Source organism: Schistocerca piceifrons, chromosome 3 (assembly GCF_021461385.2).
Source record: "Schistocerca piceifrons isolate TAMUIC-IGC-003096 chromosome 3, iqSchPice1.1, whole genome shotgun sequence".
Classification (NCBI taxonomy): Eukaryota; Metazoa; Arthropoda; class Insecta; order Orthoptera; family Acrididae; genus Schistocerca; species Schistocerca piceifrons.
The window spans coordinates 839,490,607-839,516,535 of NC_060140.1; the positions used below are offsets into that span (position 1 = coordinate 839,490,607).

Sequence of the window (25,929 nt, forward strand, 5' to 3'; positions counted from 1 at the left end):
TAAAATCAGATACTTCTTTTGATGATGAAAACTTTGTAGTTCTATGTGTGAGTTAAAATTTGTCACTACGTTTTCATCTTCAGGGTAGAAGAAACAGTCTTGTGAATGTATTTTTGAAATACGCTGTATTTATTCCAAAATAGACAAACCTTACGGATATATTTGATTAGTTTCAGAGGAAATATGTTATTTCAACAGCAGAAATGGAGGCTGCCAGTTTTCTTTGCAAACTGGAGGATTATCTATGAAGGAATGAACCTGAGAATACTTCCATGTTCTCAGAACTGACAATGCCAGCACATATGAAAAATACTAGCACTTGTTGTCAACAATAAATTGCATTATCAACAATCTTTCTGTTTTGGAAAATGGACAAATGAATGCCTAGGCTCTAAGACAATTTTCAATGAATAAAGAAATATTTTCAGGTAGTAAATTTCAAACCAAAGTACATTATTTGGATTCTGTCATGTCAATACACTAAAAAATGATTTTATGACACAGAAATAGCATCAATTTGACAAAACATTTGTGTTCAATGTATCACTATTATCAGTAAAACCACTTATCACAACTTCAAGATGTGAAAGTAGATTTTTGTATGATATGCATTAGCCGAGACCAAATTGAACATAAATAAAGTGTTAGAAATCAGCCGTACCAACTGTCTCACGTAATGGTTGCTTCTTTATTTAATAAAACACTCACAAACACATGTGAGTTTGATCTATTTAAACATTAACTTTTTATCTTTATATTTCACAATTTTAAAATTAGATCGGTTATTTACTTTCTTCCAGTGTTACGTGGTAAAAACTCCTTACAGGGCCTTCACTGAAATCTAACTTTCTTCAGAGGTTATGGTTCAGAAAGGCTGAGAAACACTGTGGTGGAGGTATTTTCATGTGTGTATGGGGGGGCGGGGGCGGCACTGCACAAGAGGAATTGGGATTGCTGCTACATCTGTCATCATGTCTCACTGGTGAAATACCCATTCAGCTACTGTCAAATTAAATGTACCTATTTACTTCTCTACAGCACCCTGCAGGGAACGCACCACCCCATCACAGCTGAATTGTGTCAGAGTAATTCAAAGAGCAATCCACAGATGACATGGTGCCAGTGTGATCCCCCAGGTCACTTGATCTTAATCACACTAAGAATGTCTCAGAACCCACAGAATGAGATACCAGCTCTGACCATTCCCCGCAATCTGTGGCTGCCACTCGAGCATACATGAATGTATAGATACCTTGGTGCTGTCATGTCTAGTGATTACCATGCAACAATATGTTGATGTCAGAATAAGGAAAAACGGGTGCTACATGCAACTAGATAAGTGTGTGTATTTCAATCATGCATGAGTCTACATGATCTTTAGAGTCCATCGTGAAGAAAAGCTTTCATGGCTGTGGAATAAGAAAAATAAAAACTAATTATGTACTAAGGTATTATAATTAAGTTATTATAATTTTGTTGTGGTTACATGTATCACATAAAGAGTGACCAAAATTACCAAGAAGGGAATGGAAGGGAAAGGGGGTGGAGGGGAAGGGGGAGCTGGTGCTCCCTTATTTATACTGAGTACATACTGTTTGTTTACTACATCTTTCTTAATGTTAATAGCACCACACTGATATTTAACAAAGCATAGCAGTTCTATAAAAGCTTCACCAATAAAGATTTACAAAGAAAATTGTTATCATATTTTACGGACAGTAAGATGCACTTTTTTCTTTGAAAAATTGCCTCCAAAATTCAGGTGTCTCTTATACTCAAATTAATATAAAAATGTCCACTGTCTGATCCTGCCAGTCTTAAGACCATTTATTCGTTGCCAAGGGAAATATTCCTCTGTCTCGCAACACTGGATTCAAGTAGCAGCAGCAGTGCATCAATTGATGAACATGAATTGTTGGGATTCACAAGCTTGCTAACACTGTCTCCCTCCTGCCCCACCATCACAAGCCCAGAACACTGTGCAGCCCATGATGTGTCACTGCAGTCTACGGCGCCAATGAACTTGAATTGAAACTGATTTGTGTTATCCAGAACAGTACAATATTTTTGTTAGTAACTAGTTTTGTAATGGAAAAAATAAAAGGTATTTATACATTGCAGGCTATAAACTGAAAGTAATAGCACAAGCATAAGACCATGAAACCAGAGCAGCTGAGCAGCATTTTGGTCCTCCACCAACAGAAAAAACCATTTGTGATTGGCGGGCTGGTAAAGAACTGAAAAAAACTGAGGAAGACTAAATGTGCAAATAGAGGACAGAATGCAAAATAGCCAAAACTAGAAGATGATGTATTAACATAGATTAAAGGTCACCATAAAAATTGCACTGGAATTAATACAAAAATGATTCAAATACATGCTCAGAAGTTAGTGCTTCTATGGAACTTAATGGGCTTCAAGTGCGGAGTTGGTTGGTGCTACAAGTTTATGTAGCATTAGGGGTTTAGCATGTGAACCAAAACCAAAATATCTCAGAAAATGCCACAAGAGTATAACAAGAATACTTCCATAGCTTTATTATTCAACATCGAAAGAAAACCAATGTGGAAGTAAGCCAAATATGAGTGAAGGGCAACAGACAGATTTCAATATTTCTAGATTTACACATAGAATAAGTTCACAGATATGTGAGTGGCTCAAAGACTTCTTAAGCAATAGAACCCAGTATGTTGTTCTCAATGGCGAGTGTTCATCAGAGACAAGGGTATCATCAGAAGTGCCCCAGGGAAGTGCAATATGACTGCTGTTGTTCTGTATGTACATAAATGATTTTGCAGACAGGATGGGCAGCAATCTACGGTTGTTTGCTCATGATGTGATGTATAGTAAGATGTCAAAGTTGAGTGACTGTAGGAAAATACATGACAACTTAAGACAAAATTTCCAGTTGTTATGATGAATATCAGCTAGCTCTAAATGTGGAAAAACCTGAGTTAATGCGGAAGAGTACGAAGAACAAACTGTAATGTTTGGATATAGCATTACTACTGTCCTGCTTGACACAGTCAAGTCATTTAAATATCTGAGTGTAATGTTTCAAAGTGATACGAAATGGAACAAGCATGTGAGTACTGTCGTAGGGAAGGCGAATGTTGGACTTCAGTTTATTGGAAAGAATTTTAGGAAAGAGCGGTTCACCTGTAAAGGAGACCACATATAGGAAGCTGGTGCGACCTATTCTTGAGTACTGCTCGAGTGTTTGAGATCCTTACCAGGTCAGATTGCAGGAAGACATTGAAGCAATTCAGAGGTGGGCTGCTATATTTGTTACTGATACATTTAAACAACACGTAAGTGTTACAGAGATGCTTCAAGTAATCAAATGCGAATCCTGAAGGGAAGGCAATGTTTTTCTGGAAACACTATTGAGAAAATTTAGAGATTCCGGTTTTGAAACTGACTGCCAAACGATTCTACTGCCGACAACATACGTTGCGTGAAAGTGCCAAGAAGATAAGATATGAGAAATTATTTCCCTTGTCCTACCTGCAAGTGGAACACGAAAGAAAATGACTAGTAGTGGTACAGGGTACCCTCTACCATGCGCTGTATGGTGACTTGCAGAGTACCTATATAGATGTACATGGAGATGTAGATACACCTGTTGACTATTTTCCACATAATCACAATGCCATTCAATGCATATAGTAAGCTGTGCCATAAGCTTTGTAACACCATAATCGATAGTGAGTAGTTTATACAGTGTAATTTATTATGTGAAGTGTAAAGTGTTTACTCTTTACTGCTTAATGTCTTTGCATTACTGTAAGGAAGTGGAGTTTAGTGAAATATGTTTTGTAGAATTATAACTGTGTGCTTAAATAATGGAATTTTATTAAATATGTTTGTTTGTGTATGAAAATCTGCAATGTAATAACTGGTTCATACTTAGGGATTTTGTATTGTATAATATAAAAGACTTAGTGATTCCCCTCTGCTACAAAAGAGGTGTGGTGCGAGCTAGAAGGTGGAAATGGCGCTCAATCTGGGTGGTAAGCGAGAGAGCACAGTAGGCAGTCAGTAGCCAGCAGCTGATCAGTCAAGAGCACAGGTGCCGAGTGAGGCGTTCAGTATCTAATTTGAGATGGAATGGCTTCAGGTGTAATTGTGGCTGTAAAATGGTGCTCTTGCATCTAAAAATGATATTCACATCACCAAGAAGAACTAGAGAGCATATTACTGCCAAAGGGGTGGTAAGCGAGAGAGCACAGTAGGCAGTCAGTAGCCAGCAGATGATCAGTCAACAGCGCAGGTGTCGAGCGAGGCGTTGAGTATCTAATTTGAGATGGAATGGCCTGTGGGTGTAATTGTTGCTGTAAAATGGTGCTCTCGCATTGGAAATGGCTCTATAAAAATGATATTCACATCACCCAGAAGAACTAAAGAGAGCATATTACTGCCAAAGGAGAGACTAGGTAGCCGCACGTGCTCGCCACCACTTCATCAGATTCGAGAGGTTAGAACTGTATGTAACAGTATGAACCAGAGTGTTTGTGAGATTTAATTTGCAATAATAATTCAAATACTGCTGAACTTTGTGTTCGAACCATGAATTTACTCCTTTCATTAAAAATGATGTTTCCACACTATTATGCATAATTAGACTGGCGACCATTTTATATTTATTTACCGGAATTCTGTTACTGCAAAACTTACAAAATTTTAGTCTTTCTGTTGTCTACCAACTGCTACTATTACGAACTTCATGTTCGATTCCCTCTGTCTGTTAGGTAACACACGGTCAAACTTTTAAAATTCCTTCCAGAGGGTAATACATACTGAGCGTGTAAGTCGTATTTAGGCAAATTGCAGTGGTAGTGTTATACTTGGCTCCCTTGTGACAAGCTTGTAAGTTCCGTTGTTTGGAAACAGTGTAGCACATGCAAGTGAACGCCAGTAATAGTGTTATCGCTTCTTTATGCCCTCCTCAATGAACTCTCCTGGCAGCTGCTTCCTCCATTTTCGAACCTCCTTCAGCACCTGCTTGTTGGCTGAAAATTTAATTTCATTTGTACGCCTTCAGGAAGGTGAAAAGATGATAATCTGAAGGTGCAAAGTCATGGGAATATGGGGGTGGATCAAAACATCCCACCCAAATGATTCCAAGAGCAACTTGGTAGCTAATGCTGTGTGATGACAGTCGTTGTTGTCCACTAAGCACACTCCCCTCATCAGTATTCCCATCCTTTCGTTTTGAATGCTGCTTTTGAGTTTTTTTAGGGTCTCACAACATCACTGTGCATTGATGGTCTGCCCCTGAGGCAGAAATTCGAGCAAACTGATGTCTTTTTGATCACAAACCACTGTGGCCCTGATTTTTTTGTCCGAATCTGTGGTTTTGAATTTTTTAGCAGGTGGGGAACTGGTATGATGGCTGTTTTATTGCTTCGGCTGTGTAATGAGCTGCTGACATTTCATCTCCAGTCACAACACAGTTCAGAAAATCCTCACTTTCCAATTCAAGTCGCTCAGGAAATGCACTGGCACTACCGACTTGAGTTTTCATGTGCTGCTCTGTCAGCTGTTTCGGGACCCATCTTGTGCATAGTTTCCAGTTAAACAGCATTTCTGTTAGTGTCTCATACAAAAGAGTTCTGGAGAATTGTGTAAACATCGCAGAAATTTCATCCAATGTTAAACAACAATCTTCACAAACAGTTTCCCTTTTTTTTTCCCACATCAGTCAAAATGGAACGTCTTTCACTCCTCTCTTCATCATGAACATTTGTTCTGCCTCCACTAAACTCGATACACCACTTAAACACAGTCATTCTGTTTGTAGCACATTCACTGTAAACTTTTTTGATTCATGAAACAATGTTGGCAAGCGTTACTCCTTACACAGGAAGGAAGTGCATCACAGCATGTGGCTCACACATCACAAGATTTCTCACTGACATCTTTCACACAACTGGACCCAACATGAGTTTACTTACTATTGCTCCTGTACTGTTTGCTCAGGTCATAGAAACCGCCTCTAACGCTAGAGAAACCACATCCCATTATGGTCACAGTATACTTACTTTCTTAACATACCTCATATACTTAAATACACCAAATTTGGTGCATTCAAAATCACAACCATATTTAAAGTGCTGATCAGCATTGGTACAAACAAACTGCAAAATTCATGAAATGAATTAAATGCACTGCGATAAAATGAATGAAGATGAAACCAATGAAGACACAATATCCTGGTCTGGCATAAATGTTCATGTGTCACTACAAATTCATGCTGAAATTAAGTTTTCAGTTTCACAGGGGAGACTGGATGAGGTAATATTATCTGAAAAAAGTTTTTCTACAATCTTTTAAGTATTTCAGTTATTTCATGAAGATACAGCACCATTTTGTACAAACACAATGCAGTAGTTTCTGACAGAGATTTGCAAATTACAGCTGTAGCTGTGATATCCTGCTGAGATCTCTAGTTTTAAGTTAGCTTGGGACAACATTTTTATGCTACAAGAAAAGCATTCTTTTGGCATTAAAAGTGTCTAACATGCTTCTAAACAAAAACCAGCACCAGACATAACACATAAACACATTTCTACATTACGAAACTGCTTTAGCTAGAGACCAAACAGTGACACGTGTGTTGGTAAGCACGTTAAAACTGACTGTAGTCTAGAAACTCAATGGGAGTGGCTTCCGCCAAAAGCCAATCCTCATCAGATGATTGTACAGTTCTTATGTTCTAAAAGATGCAAATGGTGGTGTGGGCACAGTTCATTTTTTTTTTTTTTTTTTTTTTTTTTTTTTTTTTTTTTTTTTTTTTTTTTTTTTTTTTTTGCTGTGAATGACAATGAACTTGGACTAAAATACTATTTCCATTGGAATAATTGAAGCAAACTGAGGAAAGTATTCATTGGAATTTTACAGTCACATTCCATTCATGCAAGATTTTGTGTCGCAATCACATTATATTATTTTCCGTACATTCTTATTCTTGTTTTGCTATTTTTTGTTACAGACAAGCCAAGGGCCACCTGTAAGCTGGTAAGTTATCTTTATGCCTTCTCCTATATTCCATTATATCTGTTCACTTTTTTGTCTCCTCTCTTCTGCTGACCATTTTCTTCGCTACCTTCCTGGAACTGTTTTATCTCAGAACTCTTCCACTTCTTAACTTTATTGCCATTTCTATTATAAAACACATAAGACTTGTAAGCTATTTGCTGCTGCCTTAACAATATTTTAGCACAAGTTGAATATTATTACAATAGCCTTCCTAAAAAGTAACTTTCAAATATTTTTGTTCTCGTCCACATTATCTAAACTTCTTCTTATTCTTGGCCTACCTGTGGTGAGTATTCTTCTAGCACTGTCTTGATGAATCTGTTTATTTTATTTATTTATTTGTCGTTCAACCATTTGGCACAACAATATAGCACACATTTAATACATAACAGAAATAGCAGATGCATGCGAGGTCTGTTCAAAAAATTTCAGAACTTCGCACACAACATTTTCCGAGGCTTACCTTTTATTCGTTGAACATGGTCTCCTTCGAAATACTCTCCTCCACAAATGACACACTGCGCCCAATGCTGTTTCCACTTCCTGAAGTAATCTTGGCCTGCTCTTGCTGGAGCATGTGAAGCGGCATGTGCGGATTTTCTTTTATCCCGTTTATCGTTGCAAATCTTTGTCCTTTCAAAGGAACTTTCAACTTTAGAAATAAAAAAGAGTTCCGCACAGGCCAGGTCTGGAGAGTACGGAGGATGAGGCACACAGTGATTTTGTTTTTTGTGCAACAGTCGCGCACCAATGTGTGGGTGCGTTATTGTGATGCAAGAGCCGTGAATTGTCTTGTCACATTTCAGGCTGTTTCCTTCTCATATTTTGTTGCTGGCACTGCAACACGACCCAATAGTACCAGCAATTACCAGTTTGTCCCTGTGGTATGAATTCATGATGAACAAATTCTTCAAAGCCAAAGAAAATTATCAGCATGGCTTTGACATTTGACCTGATGTGACAAGCTTTTCTTGGTCTTGGAAAACCTTTCCCAACCCATTGTGAATGCTGAACCTTGGTTTCACCACCATAACTGAAGACCCATGTCTCATCACCAGTTATGATTCTCTTAAGGAACATCTCGTTCTCATTTGTGGGATCCAAAAGCTCTTCACAGACTGCAAGGCAAAGGTCTTTCTGGTCTTGAAGATGCTGTGTCAGGATTTCATGACATAACGCAACTGAAATGTTACATTCTCCTGCAATATCTCAGACAGTCGATCTTCAATTGGCACACGCAATTTCATTGATGTTCCTGTTACAAGCATTGTCGGTACATGTTGAAGGGCATCCTGAAGAATAATCTTTAGCTTTTGTCCGGCCATTTTTAAACCATATGAACCATTCGTAACATCGAGTATGGTATAAGCACTCAACACCGTCGGCTTCCTGCATCATTTGGTGTGTGTCTGTACAGGTTTCCTTGAGTTTCATGCAAAATTTAATGCAGATACATTGCTCCTCTTAACTCTGCAATCTCAAAATTCGTGAACTGTGTGATACAATATTCTACTCAAAACAGCACTGAACAGTAACTAGCAGGCATACAACAATGAAACTTACAGTAGTTACACATTAAACACAGGTGTGTGCAGGGATGCCAACCACATTTTGCTCCAACACACCATTGGCACAAAATTATGAATGTTCTGGAATGTTTCGAACAGACATCGTACATATACATATACAAAATAGGATACGATTAGGTGAAGGTAGGGTAGGATGTACTTAATTGCTTTGCTACAATGTTAGGTTCTTTTTTTCCTTCCAGTTTCACCATTCTACACTGACACAGCATTTAACTACTTACATATGTTGTAGATCATTTCCCTTTCTAACATCCCAAAGACCTCATCTTTTTGTCGAGTCCAGTTTTCACACGTATGTGTTAGAACTGGTTGTTTAAGTAACATAGGTGCACATTTGGGTTTGCTGATAGGTATTTCTGCTTTTAAAGATTTTTGGCAGGGTGTAATATGTTTTATTTGCACTGTGGATTCAAATTTTAGTTCCATCTTTTACATTACTTACTGTGTTGAACAGGCTTGCATTAGTTTATTAACCCAATATACACTGAAGAGCCAAAGAAACTGGTACAGCTGCCTAATACTGTGTAGGGCCCCTGCGAGGATGCAGAAGTGCCACAACACAACATGGCATGGACTCTGCTAATGTCTGAAGTAGTGCTGGAGGGAATTGACACCGTGAATCCTGTAGGGCTGTCCATAAATCTGTAAGAGTACGAGAAGGTGGAGATCTCTTCTGAACAGCAAATTGGAAAGCAACCCAATATGCTTAATACTGTTCATGTCTGGGGATTTTGGTGGACAGTGGAACTGTTTGCACTCAGAAGAACGTTCCTGGAGACATTCTATAGCAATTCTTGATACAATTTGAAACAATACTTGTACAATCAGGCAACATATTTCCAGTCATCAACAGTCCAGTGTCAGTGTTGACAGGCCCAGGCAAGATGCAAAGCTTTGTGTCATGCAGTCATCAAGGGTACATGTAGGGCCTTTGATTCTGAAAGCCCATATTGATGATGTTTCGTTGAATGGTTCGCACACTGACACTTGTTGATGGTCCAGCACTGATATCTGCAGCAATTTGTGGAAGGGTTACACTTCTGTCACATTGAACAATTCTCTTCAGTCGTCATTGGACCCATTCTTGCAGGATCTTTTTCTGGCCACAGCGATGTCGGAGATTTGATGCTTTACTGGATTCCTGATATTCACGATACACTTGTGGAATGGTTGTACGGGAAAATCCCCACTTGATCACTACCTTGGGAATAGTGTGTCCCATCGCTCATGTGCCGACTATAACACCACGTTCAAACTCACTTAAATCTTGATAACCTGCCATTGCAGCAGCACTTGTCTTATACAGGAGTTACCGACCACAGCGTCATATTCTGCCCTTTTACATATCTGTGTATTTGAGTATTCTTGCCTATACCAGTTTCTTTGGTGCTTCAGTGTAAGATATCTTTATTTTTATTCAAAACACTGTGAAGTTAAGATTTATTAATAGAATAGAAAAATGTAAGGATTTTTACAAGGGATTCAGATCCCAAATCATGACAATTTGAATAACACCAAGAGCTGGCCCTCACTATTCATCCAAGTGACTGTAAGATGGGAGATACAATGTTTGTCAGCTTCCAGTCTTTGAAATGTTCTTTCTCATAAAATGGACAAAGGAAGAAACAGTAGGGCACTTAACTTGCTTATATATTCACCAGACATGTATTTTAATATCAGACAGGGATGTTTACCCTGTGAACTGTGCTTCACTCATTCCATGTTAACCAATGACAAGACTTGATTTATTAGTGACAAACTAAGCAAGCATAACAAACAGTGCACATCATGGCTACTGATTCCAGTTCAGATGACTCTGTGCCCTTGCTACTTTATTCACGAGTAATTCAATACCGACAGATTATTTGTGATCATGTCAAATTACATGTAGAGCAGGGATGGAGGATCTCTCCTCCCCCCCCCCCCCCCCCCCCCCCCAACTTAAACAAAATTTCGTCTCAAAGGTATCTGAGTTTTCCATCTTGTTTAAGTTCCAATTGATGACTCAGTGCCTCTAGTACAAAGGACATTCAAAAAGTTTTGCACAGTTGTCTCTAATTTTTTTATTTTTTGCAGCAGGAGAATGAAATTTTTTGTGAACATACTTGGAACATTTAGCTATAAGTTGGTATACAAAAGTATTTTCTTTTATTTACAGGTGAGCCACAATGGGCCATGAAGTGGATGTCAGGTTGTGACAATGGTCAATGATGAAGTTCCTCTTCAAGACTGGCGATGTTTTGATGGCATCATTACCCAGGATGAAACATGGTTGTTTTTGTCCAAACCTGAGAGCAAAACCCAATCCATGGAGTGGCGTCATCCAGGTTCCCCTCGGAAGAAGAAATGAAGACTTTCATGAACAGCAAGCCGAAAGGTGATGGCCTCCTCCTTCTAGGATCGGTGTGGTGTCATTTTCATTGACTTTTTGGAATCTGGCTCCACAATTAACCAGGACCATTACTGTTTGTCACTAGACAAATTGCGACGTGCCATTAAGACCCACAGACCACAGCTTCAGGGTCAGCTCATCAGACTGCACCGTGACAATGCCAAACCCCATCCCCTCTGATTTTTACCTCTTTGGTCGTCTGAAGGCCCACCTGTGCCTCTTTGGTCGTCTGAAGGCCCACCTGTGTGGTAAAATATTTGATTGTGAGAAAGACCTTATTTCCTGTGTCAAGCGATACTGTAAGAGCCAATCCCCAGGATTTTACCAAAGTGCATTTACATCATGGAAAGAACATTGGGCCAGATGCATAACAGCTGATGGAGGCTACATTGAGTAGGCTCAATGTATAGTTAAATGTTCCAAGTAAGTTCACAAAAAATTTCATACTCCTTCTGCAAAAAATAAAAAATTAGAGACAACTGTACAAAACTTTTTGAACACTTTTTGTATCATGTGAGTTGTGAATTTTACTCATAAACTATTTATACTGTGATACCTACAGGTTTCTGCAATAAGCATTAGGTGCAAGGATCGAGGTTTCAACTATGTACAAACTGGTAAAGGACTGTAACATGCAACAATGTGGGCAGTGTGGGCGTAATTCAACTTGTAATGGCAGCAGAACTCTTTTTTTAATTTCCTGTTTCTAGGATGGTGTTGGTGTTTACATGCAAGCTGTATGGATGTGGACGTACAAGCTATGCAAATGATGAGAAAATGAGTTATTTCTAGAATTAAATGTCATATTGTAATTTGTAAGTTAATATGGTCTTTGGAGTGTCCCTCTAAATAACTTCCCAACATCAACACCATCAACAGTGTCATGGAAAGAGTCTAAAAAGACAATTCGTAATACACAATTCGTAATTTGTGTGCACCGCAATTACAGAGATCGTTAATATTTTCTTTGGCACAATAATATTTCTAAAAATCAACTGACTATGATAAGGAAGAGAGTGATAGCTGCAAATGGAGAATGATTTGCCTTCTCTATCACAACTGTTAGATTAATTTCTGTAAACCTCGGATGTTAAGATACAGATAAAAAATATGTACCAGTATTCATTACTGCAATAAATAAATTATTTTAAAAGAAATCAAATTTATCTACAATGTTTGGAAACATATATTGAATTTATGTTGTAAATGCAGTCAACTAAAAAAAATGGGGGTATGATGCATGCTACATAATACAATATGTGCATCAAATAGACTAAATGTGGTTTGATGTTTCCAAAAGGTATCAGAGAATAGAAGTATGCCATGGATGATACATGAGGGTGGTTCAGTAAGTATCTGTGTTAGGAATGAAGATGCAATTTCCTTCATAAATAAATTATTTTTCAACACAGTCCCATTTTACAGATATATATTTTCCCAAACCTCGATCACTTTTAACCTCGTTCCCTTAAAGAAACAGGAAATGTCAAGGGCTCTAGAATAGACTTATGTTTTGACAATGACCACATTTTTAATGTTTGTAATCAATCAAATTTCAAGGTCAGGGGAATAGGGGGTAGCAACAGCAGTTCATAATGCAACACCTCCAAATGACTGTACTGGCATGAAATCATGCTGAAGCAGCACTTCCTTCATCACCAAATGGCGCCATCACCAAATGGAGCCATTTAACTTCAGTTTCCTGTTGAAGCAGTACAGCATTTCCTGTGCTCATTTACCTTAATAAGAGCCTCTGAGTATGAAGGCATTTGTATAGTAAATCTACAGGAAATAAATTATGGAGTCTGCCACACTTATATTACTGTGCCTACCACTGGCATTAAGAAATATCCAGGCAAACCCACATAATTAATACACAGAGGCATTTGCAAATGCTACCATTCTATGTATTACAAAACAGGATGAGGCCATCTACTGGGAAAAATGTCTGCAACAGAAAAACATGCAAAAAATTAGTGCAGATAAATACATGGTTGTGAATTTTGTAAAATGTACATATAAAAAGGTAAGAGATTGGAATGCACATTATAGAAACTGAATCAGGAGCAACATAATGATGGTGCTAGGGAAAGTAAGACAACTAAATTCAACAACAAAATTAGAAAACACATTGATTCATTGCTTTAAGTGAGAAACATTTAAAAATTTCCCAAATACTTTGGGATTTTTCACGCAAAAACTGTTTCCTGTATCTTGAATTCACATGCACAGAGTTTACTGTATCATGACGATTATTTGAATTTTAAAATAAATCCAAGTATAAAATAATAGCAGTAGCAATAATAATAATAATAATAATAATAATAACAATAACAACAATCTAATTCAGAGTCTTGCATCTATAACTACACCTATACTCTGTAAACCACTGTGAAATGCACAATGGGCAGTGCTTCTTCCCATTCCATTCATATGTGGAGAGCAGGAAGAATGACAACTTAAATGATGTCATTGTGCATGTTGCAAGTAGTCTAGTGCAGTTTTCACAGCCCTCACAGGAGTGATCCATAGTAGGTTACGATATATTTCTAGACTCTTCATTTAATGGTGGTCCTTGAAACACTTTAAGGAGGCTTTGCGTCTACCAGTTCAAGTTTTTCAAAAATCTCAGTGACATTCTCACATGGGTCAAACAAACCTGTGACTGTATGTGTTGTTGTTCTTTTTATACATTCTACATCCCCTGATAGTCCTATTTGGTATGGGTCTTACATATGTGACCAGTACAGAATTTTCAAATGGCTTTAAAAATCATGATTTTATAACACACCAGTGAAGGTGAAATGCCACGAGTTCTAATAGTTTAATAACTTGTTTGTTAATGTGAAGCTAGAACCTGGCAAGATTTTCAGCCAAAAAAGAATCTGACTACATTCTGTATCAGTACAGTTTTTTTTTCTTTTCTCAAAATGTAATGACTGATAAAAATTGAAGTCCTGTCAGAAACAATTAAATCAGTGAAAACATATTTAAACTGAGAATGAAATGTTTCTGCAATTTCCCTTCATCTGTATTCCTCTTCTTCTCAAAAAGGAATTAATCATGTCAAAATTAAGTGAGTCACAGATCATGAGGCCGCTTTGACCTTAGGAGGAGAATGGTAACGCTATCATCTAAAGAAACTGTAGAATTCACAGGCTTGGGCACCTTGAAGTCTACCTGAAAGTAATCAGTTTTGGCTTTACACACACACACACACACACACACATATATATATATATATATATATATATATATATATATATATATATATATATATATATATATATATATATAAAACTGGCAAGCTTGTGGAAACTCTTGATAAAGCGCCAATTCCAAAATAATTTACCAATGAAGATTTAGGACAATAATCTCTCCCTCTTCCTCCCTCCTTGTTCCATCTCTCTCTCTCTCTCTCTCTCTCTCTCTCTCTCTCTCTCTCTCTCCCTCGAAGAAGATATGGAGGGGCATGCCAGCACACTGCTCTTCCGGCTGTTGTCAGTCTTTGTGACTAGAGCTGCTACTTCTCAATCAAGTAGTTCCTCAATTGGCCTCACGTGGTCTGGGTGCACACCACTTAACAGCGCTCGACAGACCGAGGTGGCCACCCACAGAAAAGCAAGCTCGGTCTGACAGCATTTAACTTCGTGTGATCTGATGGGAACTGGGGTTACCACTGCGGCAAGGCTGTTGGCCAGGGCAACAATGGTAAACCTACATTGTGATGGCTGGACGGTGTGATTAGCTGTGCACCTTTCAGATACTAGTTCAATGTCTGAACCATGGCCTGCTTTAACTTGGCCAATATGCTGTGGAAGAACCTCTTCGCTACACAGGGATCACCAACTCAATTAGGGAAGTAAAGAAGATTACTGCTTAAAGTCAAGTTTGGTAAGGAGGACATTAGAGGTTGAGCACAAGTTCAGATTCAACAATGATGAGGCAACAAACCTTCCACAGCCATTCAGACAGATCCATCCCAGATTGTGTTGTAGGGCTTAGGTAAACCAGGGGAACTCTAAATCTGGATGGCTAGATAGGGATTTGACCACTGCTCTTCCCAAATGTGAACCCATAATGTCACCCATTGCCCCACTTGGTAACATTCAATGAAATTGTGGTTGTGTACGTGATCAGCCAAAGGAGCAAAATAATCTGTTCAGCTGTTGGGAGTTCTGAATTCAGATTTTCATAATTCATCTGCTAATTACAGTTGTACTTCTGTTTCCTATGAGATGAGATACAAATGTTTGAAACTGATACGCGTTAAAGCCCACAGATACAGTGTGCCACAGCAGATCTGATGAATTCTCTGTTAAATTGCATTCAGCATTAATAAACCTGTTTGCATTAAATTCTACAGTTGCTCTCCCTGTCCTAGCATTTATTCTGTCACACCTGGTCAAAAGTTTTCTTGATTGGGAATATTTATTTAATTTAACTTTGTGGCTTGTCATCACAGCCTTCACTTAAACTAAGGACAGGAGGTCCTGTGCACCATCAGTCTGTGAATCATGTAAACTTTGTTTTGTGATATTTTTAACTGGTTGTTTACTGTATTTTCTGTAGCAGGGATGTAGGACCAGCTCAGCATTTGCCTAAACATGCATACAAAACTGCCTAGAAGCCACATTCCAGCCGGTCAGTGGTCAATACTAGCCGCCATCAATCTGCTGCACGTTCTCAATGCAGGATTGGTTCACCTCCCTGTCTGGCAAGCTGATGCTGCACATTAAACTACACAAACAGGTTTCTAAAGCTGCTAAGAAACTAGAGAGATTAAAACCAAGTTTTTAATGTGTGCGAGAGAACCAACATTGCTCAACATTCTGCTGGTAAGCAGGAACAAATAAAGCAGCAAAACACTGCATGGAATTAAAAGTATACCACATCATTATCAATAAATGTCATATGACTCATGTATCAAACTACAGGAGTATTCCATTGGCATCAGTTTATTGTAAAATTGTGATGCAAATTTTGTGCTTTAATATTAGTAAGCTTACTTTTTCAGCAGCATTTACAATAGCTCTCACAAGACTTTTCCATTGATCCTCAACACCAATAATTCCTTGCAACATCACTCTATCTTTTGTGACATATGCTTCCAAAATAGGGTGAATTTATGCTTCTTTCCAACTTGTATAGTTTCGAACATTTCAGCTGCTTTGTCTTTAACTTCAACTGGAACTTCATTATTACTAATTTAGGGTTGCTATCAATGTCAACACCCAGTTAGCTCTTGCAATGTTGAACTTCATTTCTAAATCTTTATTTTATCAAAATGACATCTCATATCTTGCCACATCCCATAGCATCTTCCATGTACTTTCCTTCTCAAAAACTGTGTTTGCAATGACTAATGTGTATTCAGCAAAAAAATTCTGTTAACCTTCCTCCCCTCTCATACCCCTATCAAGACATAGTTTTCTTCACAAAAATTACATCTATACAAAAACTAAATAAACAATAAAAAACTATAGATTCACCAAGGTTCTACAGTTTGATCATTAAACATGTTTCTGATTGTGTAGGCGTTCATCAAGAAGTCATTTACTCAAATGGTCGGGTGCCTCTTGCCAAACTTCAGTAGTGACACTACTACTAATAAACCACGCCACATTGAACCATGCAAAGGGGGTGGGTGGTTAAATATTTTATTTATTTATTTATCCATCTGTAGACAATAAATATTGTATGGGTGTTGTCCAAAAGTTCATGTAAATTTATGGGAAACAATTTGAGCAAAAGGAGCATACAATTTTTTACATTAAGTAGTACAAAGAATAATACATACAAAATTGTACAAAAAAATGTACAAAGAATAATACTTGGCCATACAAAGGTAATCCCAAAAGTAACGTCTCCTATTTTTTTTATAAGTACATAGACCTGTTTATTTCTACAATGGTTTACATTAGTTTACAGCTTGAACATTTAGCTATTTTTCGACATAATAACCATTTCTGTCGATGCATTTTTGTACATGCTGTGGCAGTTTTTGTATGCCATGCTGTAGAGAAAGTCGTGAACCTCTTCTTTCACCTCGTTGTCAGAGCTGAATTGCTTTCTGGCCAAATGTTCTTTTAACTTAGGGAACAGGCGATAGTCACTGGGCGCCAAGTCAGGACTATAGGGCGGGGAGGGGTGGGGGTGATTATGTTCCACTGAAACTGTTGCAGGAGATCAACGGTTTGCCGAGCAATGTGTGGGCGAGCGTTGTCATGGAGGATGTGTACGCCCTTGCTCAACATTCCTCTTCTCTGGTTCTGAATTGTCCGTTTGAGTTTTTTCAGAGCCTCACAGTACCTGTCAGCATTAATTGTGGTCCCAGTACCCTTTGCGTTCAAAAACCGAATAACTGCACGCAATTCGCACTTGGCGGTAACATCCAACAGGAGCTCCATTCTCAACAGCTACCAAGCCAAGGCTGAGCACCTCAGCGCAGCGTGCACATATTTACATACAGTGCGTGAAGCACTCTTCATAACAGTGTGACCAACTGCCACACAAACAGTGTCCCGTACTTATAAAAAATAGGAGACCTTACTTTTGAGATTACCCTCATACAAGACACAGTAATACAACTTTTTATACATGTATACTAAAAGTATTGTAACTGCATAGTCTGTTTACATTAAGGCTTTACTTTTGTCTTCCCTAAACAGGAAGCCCTTATATTCACTACAACATTTCAATACAGATTTTACCACACTCAGCAGCTGTCCATAAGATATGTAAAATTAACAGAAACTTTGAGGGATGAAAGACAGTGTTTTCAAGTTTGCCTTAACATTATCGAAATTATTTATTGGTCTAAATAGTCATTTACTGAGTAAAAACACTGTTCAAGTAGAAATTCTTTATATTCTACTTTAAATTTGTTTTCATCTTCTAGCTTTATGATGTTGGCTGGCAGTAAGTTGTAGAGTTTTGTACCAATGTGGTTCACATGCCTTTGTGTGTGCGTGTGCTTTTTGTTCGCTGAGTATGGAGTGCTGTTCTATTTCGAGTATTGTAGTTATGCAAGTTGACATTTGTCTGAAAATCTGCAAGGTGGGCCCTAACAAATGAAACACGTTTATGGTATTTTTAAAATGTTAAACTTGTTGAATAAGGGTTTGCATTGTTTCTGTGGATGACTGTGTGTTATTATTTGTACAGCCCTCTTCTGTAACAGAAAGATTTGTTTTAGATGGCAAGTGGTGGAACCCCAAAATATTATTCAGTAGGTTGCAAGAGACTGAAGATAGCCAAAATATGCCATCCTGGCATCCTCTGCAGTACAAACATTTGCAATAATTTTAAGAGCAGAACAGGCTGAGTTAAGTTTGTGCATAAGTTTCATTACATGGTCATTAAAATTAAGATTTTCATCGACATGAATCCCCAGAAATTTTGTTGATGCCACTCTGTCTATAGCCTTGTCACCCAACAACAGATTAAGATTTACATTTTGACATATTTTTTCCCAAACTGCATATAATTTGTTTTATTTGCATTTAATGTCAACAGGTTTGCACTGAACCAAGTGTGGACATTCATTATTACTTGATCAGTAGTTGTTTGCAGCATTTGCTTTGGTGCACCTCTTATCAGGCTAGTGTCATCTGTGAACAGTATGGCCTTTGCTGGTCCATCTGAGGTGTGAAAGTCATTTATAAGGATCAATAGGGGACCTAGAATACTGCCTTGTGGCACTCCTATTTCCACTTTTTTTTTGCATCTGATACTAAATTTATTTTGTGTTTGGAGTAATCTGACATCAGTCCTACAATCTGTGTTCTGTTTTGTAGGTATGCTTTAAACCACTTTTTCCCTGCCCCAAGAATACCTAATGCTTCCAGTTTTTCTAAAAGAATGCCATGATTGACAGTGCTTTGGAGGGATCTAAATTTATTCCTACTGTGCACTTGTATTTTTCTAGATTTTTGATTATTTCTTCAGTGTAGCACATTAGTACTGTTTCTGTATTTTTACCTGCCTGGAAGCCATGCTGATTTCTATTTAGTAACTTATGGTCATTTAGATATTTGTTGATTCTGTGTTTCATTAACTTTCTATTATTTTGGAAAATGCTGGGAGGAGGGATATTGGCCGATAGTTTTCTAACTTATGCTTGTTGCCATTTTTGAATAATGGTTTCACCTTTGACATTTTCATCCTTTCTCCCTTTCCAGAAACACTCCTTCACTAAATGATAAGATAGCTTTGTATGCCACGGCCCTTGTGATTTGTGCAGTTGTCACTGTTATGATATAAACAGGCACCTCATCTACTCCTGCTGACATTTTAGGTTTCAAGCTTTTTATTACTTTGAACACTTCATGTTTATCTATTGGATCTATCCTCATGCTACGAGCAGCTTTTGGAAAGTGAGCTTTCTTTCCCCCCCCAACCTTAATGAAGTTGTTGCATTTATGAAATAATTGTTGATGTAATTTGGCAAATCTTGTTTTCTAATATTGACATTTTCTGTGTTTCTGAGAATGATATCCTGGTCTTCACATCTCTTTCCTGTTTCAGTCTTCACAATACCCCATATGGCTTTCGGTTTGTTATAAGACTGTCTTATTAAGTTGTCATTACTTATAAATTTTGCCTTGGCAACTACTTTTCAATATACCCTCTTGTAATTCTTAACATTTTCTATGAACTGTGGATCTGTAGATGTATTCAATTTTTAATTTACTTTAGAGTTCCACAAGAAGTTTTGATTCCAGCTGTGATCCAAGCACTTGGCTTTTTATTGTGACGTGATTCTTGACAGATTCTTTGGAATGAACATTTCAAAATATCCCATGAAAATTGAAGAAAAAGTGTAATATGCATCATTCGTATTTGTTAGGGATAGCACTTCCCCCCAGGACTCACTAGTTAGGATATTTGTAAATTCTACACAGTTTTCAGAGGAAAATTTTCTTTTATACATGAAGTACACTTTTTTCCCTTGCAGTGGCACTGAAGGAATTATGAGGATAAGAACATTATGGTCTGATAATCCCAAATCAGTATTTGTTACTTCTAATTCTGTGGATCGTACATTTGAAAATATATTACCGATAAGACTGTGTGTATTATAGGTTATTCTTGTGGGTTTGTATATGTGTGGAAACAGATTGAAACTAGGCCTACATAATAGATTTAGGAACTGATTTTAGCCTACTTTCATTCATAAGATTTATGCTGAAATCCCCAGACAACTACAGTGGCTCTTTTAAAATAAAGAATGTTAAGCAGTGTTTCTAATAGATCAATGAATAAGGCTGTATCCCCATTAGGTAGACTGTATATTGCTATGACTATGACTTTACCCTGTATGTCATACAACTGTATAGCTACTGCTTCAAAATGATTTTCCACACTCAATGATTCAGCTTCACCCACTCTTTTGTACCTGATACTTAATTTGATGAAGATACATACACCTCCGTTTTTGGCATTTTTTCTACAATACTGACTTGCTAATATATATGGATGAAAGTTAATGATACTTAGTTCGAAACTTCTGCACCAATGCTCCGTGATGTACATGCAATCAATGTTTGCACCATTCATTGCTACCTCACATTCTAGTGATTTCTAAGGCATTGAGTATTCAGGATTAAAATCTGCAGGTGACTAGGGTAAGAACTGGTTACAGTGTTTTTACTAGCATGGTGGATGGCTTACCAAGGTAACAAATAATTTTCTCGAGCCTTTTACTGAATCTACCAGTAATCTAATCTGCATATACAGCAGACATTTCTCAGGTTTACGTCAAAAAGATTGTATAACAATTTGGTATAAGTACACAGACCTAATGCGAAAACTACTGGTTGGTAAATGACAGCAAAATATATCTTCCGTCAATACAGTAACAATAGTACTTTAATCCAACTTAAACCTTCAAAAATTCTAAATCATCTCTGGTCACAGCAAAGTTAAAAAAAAAAAGTGTGTGCCCTGTTACATTTTGGCATAAGCAAGTATTCTGATTTGATGTGAATTTAATTAATCCCAGAAATTCCGTTGTGTGTTGTTACATATGAATTTGGTACAAGTGAAAATTACAATTTGTATAAATATTGCAATACGCATAACACGGGGGGCGGGGGGTGCAAATTACGTCCGTATAATCAAATAAATCAGCTAATAACTAGTTGATTCAAGAAAACATTTACTGATCAATATTCTACAAAGCGAATAAGCGACAATATATACACGTTCGGTATATTACCTGAACTGTTGGTGTGTTTCCATTGTCAAAAGTGATGTACACATAATCTGTAGATACATTGAATTTTCGCCGAATTTTATTGACTCAAATCATAAATAAAAAAATACGCGCAATAACAACGCAGTTGTCATTACTGACAAGATTTGTAAGTTAATATGTACGATAATGATAATATAAACCGTTTCACACCTACCGATTAAAGCTAAATCGGTACGTTTTTTGTTTATCGCTTTAAATTGTGCAAATGACTGCAACTCCCGGACATACTCACGGCAGCCAACACTGTAGACACAATACGCACCAAATTCAAGCCGCTCATCGGTTGAAACAAAATACGAATGGTAACTTGTTGCAGACAGCCTAATGAAATTGTCATGGCAACGGATGGGGTTAACGCGAGACGGGGTGAAGTGGAGCTCGGATTAAGAGTAGTAAGATGCCAGTTAAAGTATATTTGTTTATGCATTTGTTGGTACTCCGACCACAACACAACGAAATGACAGAGTAGCAGAACGTGTTGTGACCTTCTTCGTATTGTATTGCTTGCAATTTGTGATGTGGCAACATTTTTGTATACTTTTTTCCCAGTGCATTATGTGAAACCATAAGTGAGGCCGGCTGGTCATTGTAACTGTGATATTGCAAATAGAAGTTTGAATGAGAACTGTACACACAACCCCCAAGCTGTCAAAAATCTTGCTTGTGCGCATCTACGAGGAAGTTAATTGTTGAAGTTGTATTAAGTAGTTGTGGGATTCTCAAAAAAATATTAAAAATGACTTCCAGTATGGGCATAACGATGACGCTAGCCAACAGTATTATTGGCGTTAGTGTCCTAGCAATGCCTTTCTGTTTCAAACAGGTGAGATATTTAATCAGTTTGTGGAAAACTATTACCGCCCAAAATGAAAAATGAAATAAAATGGCAATTCTTTTCTTTCCAGTGCGGAATAATTTTGTCAATAGTTATGCTTCTGCTAAGTAGTATGCTGTCACGTTACGCTTGTCACTACCTCCTTAAAGCAGCAATAATGGCCAGGAGGAGGAACTTCGAATTTTTAGGTAAGTAGGCCTATATGTTCCATGCATACCTTAAATTAATATATCGTGTTGATTGCTAGTTGACTGCTAGTTTCGTGTCTCCTAAGTGAAACACAATAAATATAATGGTCTCATCATATACTAGATTGTAAACTGTAATCTTCATCCCTTTCTGTGACAGCGTTTATTCCTCAAGTCATTCCGTGTAAGCTTATCCATTTGCTTATTTAAGGTTCATGAAGCCTGAATTCATGCCTTCTAGAGCAGTGGATTACCCCTGTCAGCAATGGTGGATGCCCCAGTGCTGTTCTGACTTGTACCATTATCTGATTGAACACCAAGCAATTTCTTTTTGTTAGGAGCTGTCAGTGATACTGTTTGTTTTGTCTTTACTACAAGCAATAGATATATTGAAAAATTGTTTCTCATGCAAAATGGAGGAGATAACTGGTGATATTGTAAGCCCCATCCCAGAAATGACATACTGTTTATCAAAAATTACGAGTTGGGTTATTTGTTGATAAAGAGAGCTTACATCCGTTATGGGTAATAATGTCTAACAAAGTATCATGTGCCATAGACAAACAGGATTATGCTTAAAACCCCAGAATAAAACATTGGACTAAATTACTAGAAGACTGAAATGAAAGAAAGCGTGTAAGCTAAATTTGATTATTCCAGGTTCATTGTACAAAAAACAATTTTACTTTTTCCGAAAAATGTCACACACTTTGTTTTAAAACGACATCTCTGTCTTTCACATCAGTTTACTCCATTACTGGTAGTATGCAAATGTGTCAGTGTAGCTGCTATTTCAGATTAATTGATATGAAATTTGTCATGGTCACAATGTTCTATGCTCAACAACCTGCTTTAATATCATTTGCTACATGTATTTCAACAAAATAGTAAAATAATTCCAATAAAATCTCTCTCCTTTATGCAGTTGCAATACTTTACACTTCACAATATATTAGTAGGGAATTAATCTTCACCAAAACGGAAATATTGTGTGACACTTACTACTCTAGTGATACGAGTATCACATATTTAACACGATATGCACAGTGCTGACTCTCCTCTTACAATGCTAATATGTGCTGAACTCCAAAGCTTGTGTTGTCATTCCACAAAACATCAATGTCCAAGACTCGCATCAGCTGAGCAGCTGCCATTGGAGAAAGAAAAGGTACATCAGCCTGCTACAGTTAAGTGTGAGTGTATGTGGTGTGCTTACAGTGTGATGGGACACATCCAGTAAGAAGTAAATTACCATGCAGACATCTGCTGTGTGATCCTATGTGGCACCTCTATATCTGGTTGATTGTTTCATCAGTTATTACACTTTACACATATGACAAACTCATGAAGGTCTTCTATCAAGTATACTTTTTATGTCATGTACAAATTAAATCAGCTTACTTTTGCGCTGTCTTTTTTTAATAACCCCGTATATAAATGAACCAGAGTGAATATGATATGATATATGTTCTATTATCTGAGTTTCTTTAATTTTTGCTTGGGGGATAAAAGTCAGTGGTAGCTACGGTTTTATCAGTAAATAATAAACTAGTTTTACGTATGTTATGACATTGTGTTTCTGCGCTATTTTTTCTACGTCGCCAAAATATATCTGTTCTTTGAGATTGACTTTTTTCAGCCTTCCACGCATATGGACCCACAGGAAAATTTTTGGTTGAGCTTTGCATTATAGGTTTTCTGATGGGCACATGTATTGCTTTCTTTGTGGTGGTTGGTGACTTGGGACCTGCAATTGTTGCAAAGACACTAGGAGTTGATGACTCATCCAGACTGAGATCCTCTGTTCTTGTTGGTAAGTAATCACACCTCAAAAGACAAGTTAACATTAATTACTTTGTGTCGTAGCATAGCTTACAGCCCACAATCCTGAACAATTCTGCATTATATACGAGAAAATTTCTTTTGTTTGTCTGTTCAGATGGCATAACTTTGCTTCAGTGTGATGATTTGCTTCACTTTACGCACTTAACTATTCTACATCTACATAGTTACTCCGCAAGCCCCATATGGTGTGTGGCAGAGGATACCCTGTACCGCTATTTGTCATTTCTTTCCTGTTCCACACACAAATAGAGCAGGAGAAAAATGACTGCCTGCATGCCTCTGTATAAGCCAAAATTTCTTGTTATCTTATCTTTGTGGTCTTTATGCGTGACATATGTTTCTTGAAAACAACATCGCCTTCCCTCCAGGGATTCCCATTTGAATTCTCGAAACATCTCTGTAACACTTAGATGTCGTTTGAACATATCAGTAACAAATCTAGCAGCCTGCCTCTGGATTGCCTTGATGTCTTCCTTCAGTCCCACTGGGTCCATTATGGACTGAGCTTTGAGAACTAAAACTGTCAATTAAAGTGCGTGTGTGTGTGTGTGTGTGTGTGTGTGTGTGTGTGTGTGTGTGTGTGTGTGTGTGTGTGTCAGTCACAAAGTTTTTACTCTGCTTCTATGCATCATGAGCACAATATTGTTTGACTGCTGTAGAGTGAGAACAACATATGATTTTCCACGTCAGAATGCAGCATATGGCTGTTCTTGCATTTGTGAGTTGCACCCTAACCTTTAGGTTTCCTCACAAGCCGCTGCAAATAATTGCTGACACATGCTACTAGAAACACCTATGTTAAAGATGCTTCCCACCTAGTGGTGGTTGTGGTTGTGATTCAACCATAAAAATGTGTAGGTTGTCATCATTTTTAAGACAGGTTTGATGGTGATCACCACACCAAACTAAAATGTACATGAAACTTCCAAAGAAACAGAGACTACTGCATAATAGGTGTAAAACAAAGTCCACAGCTATAGATAGAAAGATGCCGAATGAAACACATTTTGCTGTCAAGAGAGTGATGCGTGATGCCTTCAATGACTACTGTAGCACAATGTTGTCAAGTGACCTTTCACAGAAACCAAAGAAACTCTGGTCTTATATAAAGACTGTTAGCGGCACCAAAATTAGTTTCCAGTCCCTAATGAATGAGACAGAAACTGAAACTGAAGGTAGCAGTGCAAAAGATGAAATGTTTAACTCTGTTTCAATGTTCCTTTACGAAGGAAAAGGCAGGAGAATTGCCACAATTTAATCCCCATACTGCTGAAAAGATGATTGAAGTAAGTGTTAGTGTCAGCGGTGTTGAGAAACAGCTGAAATCATTAAAACTGAACAAAGTTCCAGGCCCCAATGTAATCTCTGTCAGATTCTTTACTGAATTTGCAGCTGAGTTAGCCCCTCTTCTAACTATAATCTATCATAGATCCCTCAAACAAAAACCATGCCCAGTTCTTTGAATATGGAAAAAGAAGGGCAGCACAAATGGTCACAGACTGGTTTAATCCATGGGAATGTGCCACAGAGATACTGGAGGAATTGAACTGGAAGACTCTTTAAGGCAGACATAAACTATCCCAAGAAAGTCTGTTAATGTTCAAAGTTTTAAGAACTGGCTTTAAATGATTACTGTAGGAATACATACAACCTCCTTCGTATTGCTCACAAAGCGATCATGAAGGTAAGATAAGAATAATTACTGCACACACACACACACACACACACACACACACACACACACACAGGCATTCAATCGAATCATTTTTCCCGTGCTC

The 25,929-nt window shown here is 37.7% G+C and overlaps 1 protein-coding gene and 1 long non-coding RNA gene across 2 annotated transcripts in view; one reads left to right on the forward strand and one right to left on the reverse strand.

The window, feature by feature from the left end:
* Positions 1-12,434: 12,434 nt before the first annotated feature.
* On the reverse strand, positions 12,435-21,426 carry LOC124789778. The gene is made up of 2 exons (XR_007016166.1): positions 21,245-21,426; positions 12,435-12,970 (listed from the first exon to the last, which is right to left on the reverse strand). It is a non-coding gene; the product is annotated as an uncharacterized LOC124789778 (long non-coding RNA).
* Positions 21,427-21,801: 375 nt separating this feature from the next.
* Positions 21,802-25,929, forward strand: part of LOC124789106 (putative sodium-coupled neutral amino acid transporter 10) — a 58,223-nt gene continuing 54,095 nt past the window's right edge. Inside the window, exons 1-3 of the mRNA XM_047256394.1 lie at positions 21,802-22,106; positions 22,189-22,306; positions 23,946-24,119. Of these exons, the coding sequence (XP_047112350.1) occupies positions 22,020-22,106; positions 22,189-22,306; positions 23,946-24,119 (379 nt within the window). The 5' untranslated portion in view covers positions 21,802-22,019. The remainder of the gene's footprint in view (positions 22,107-22,188; positions 22,307-23,945; positions 24,120-25,929) is intronic.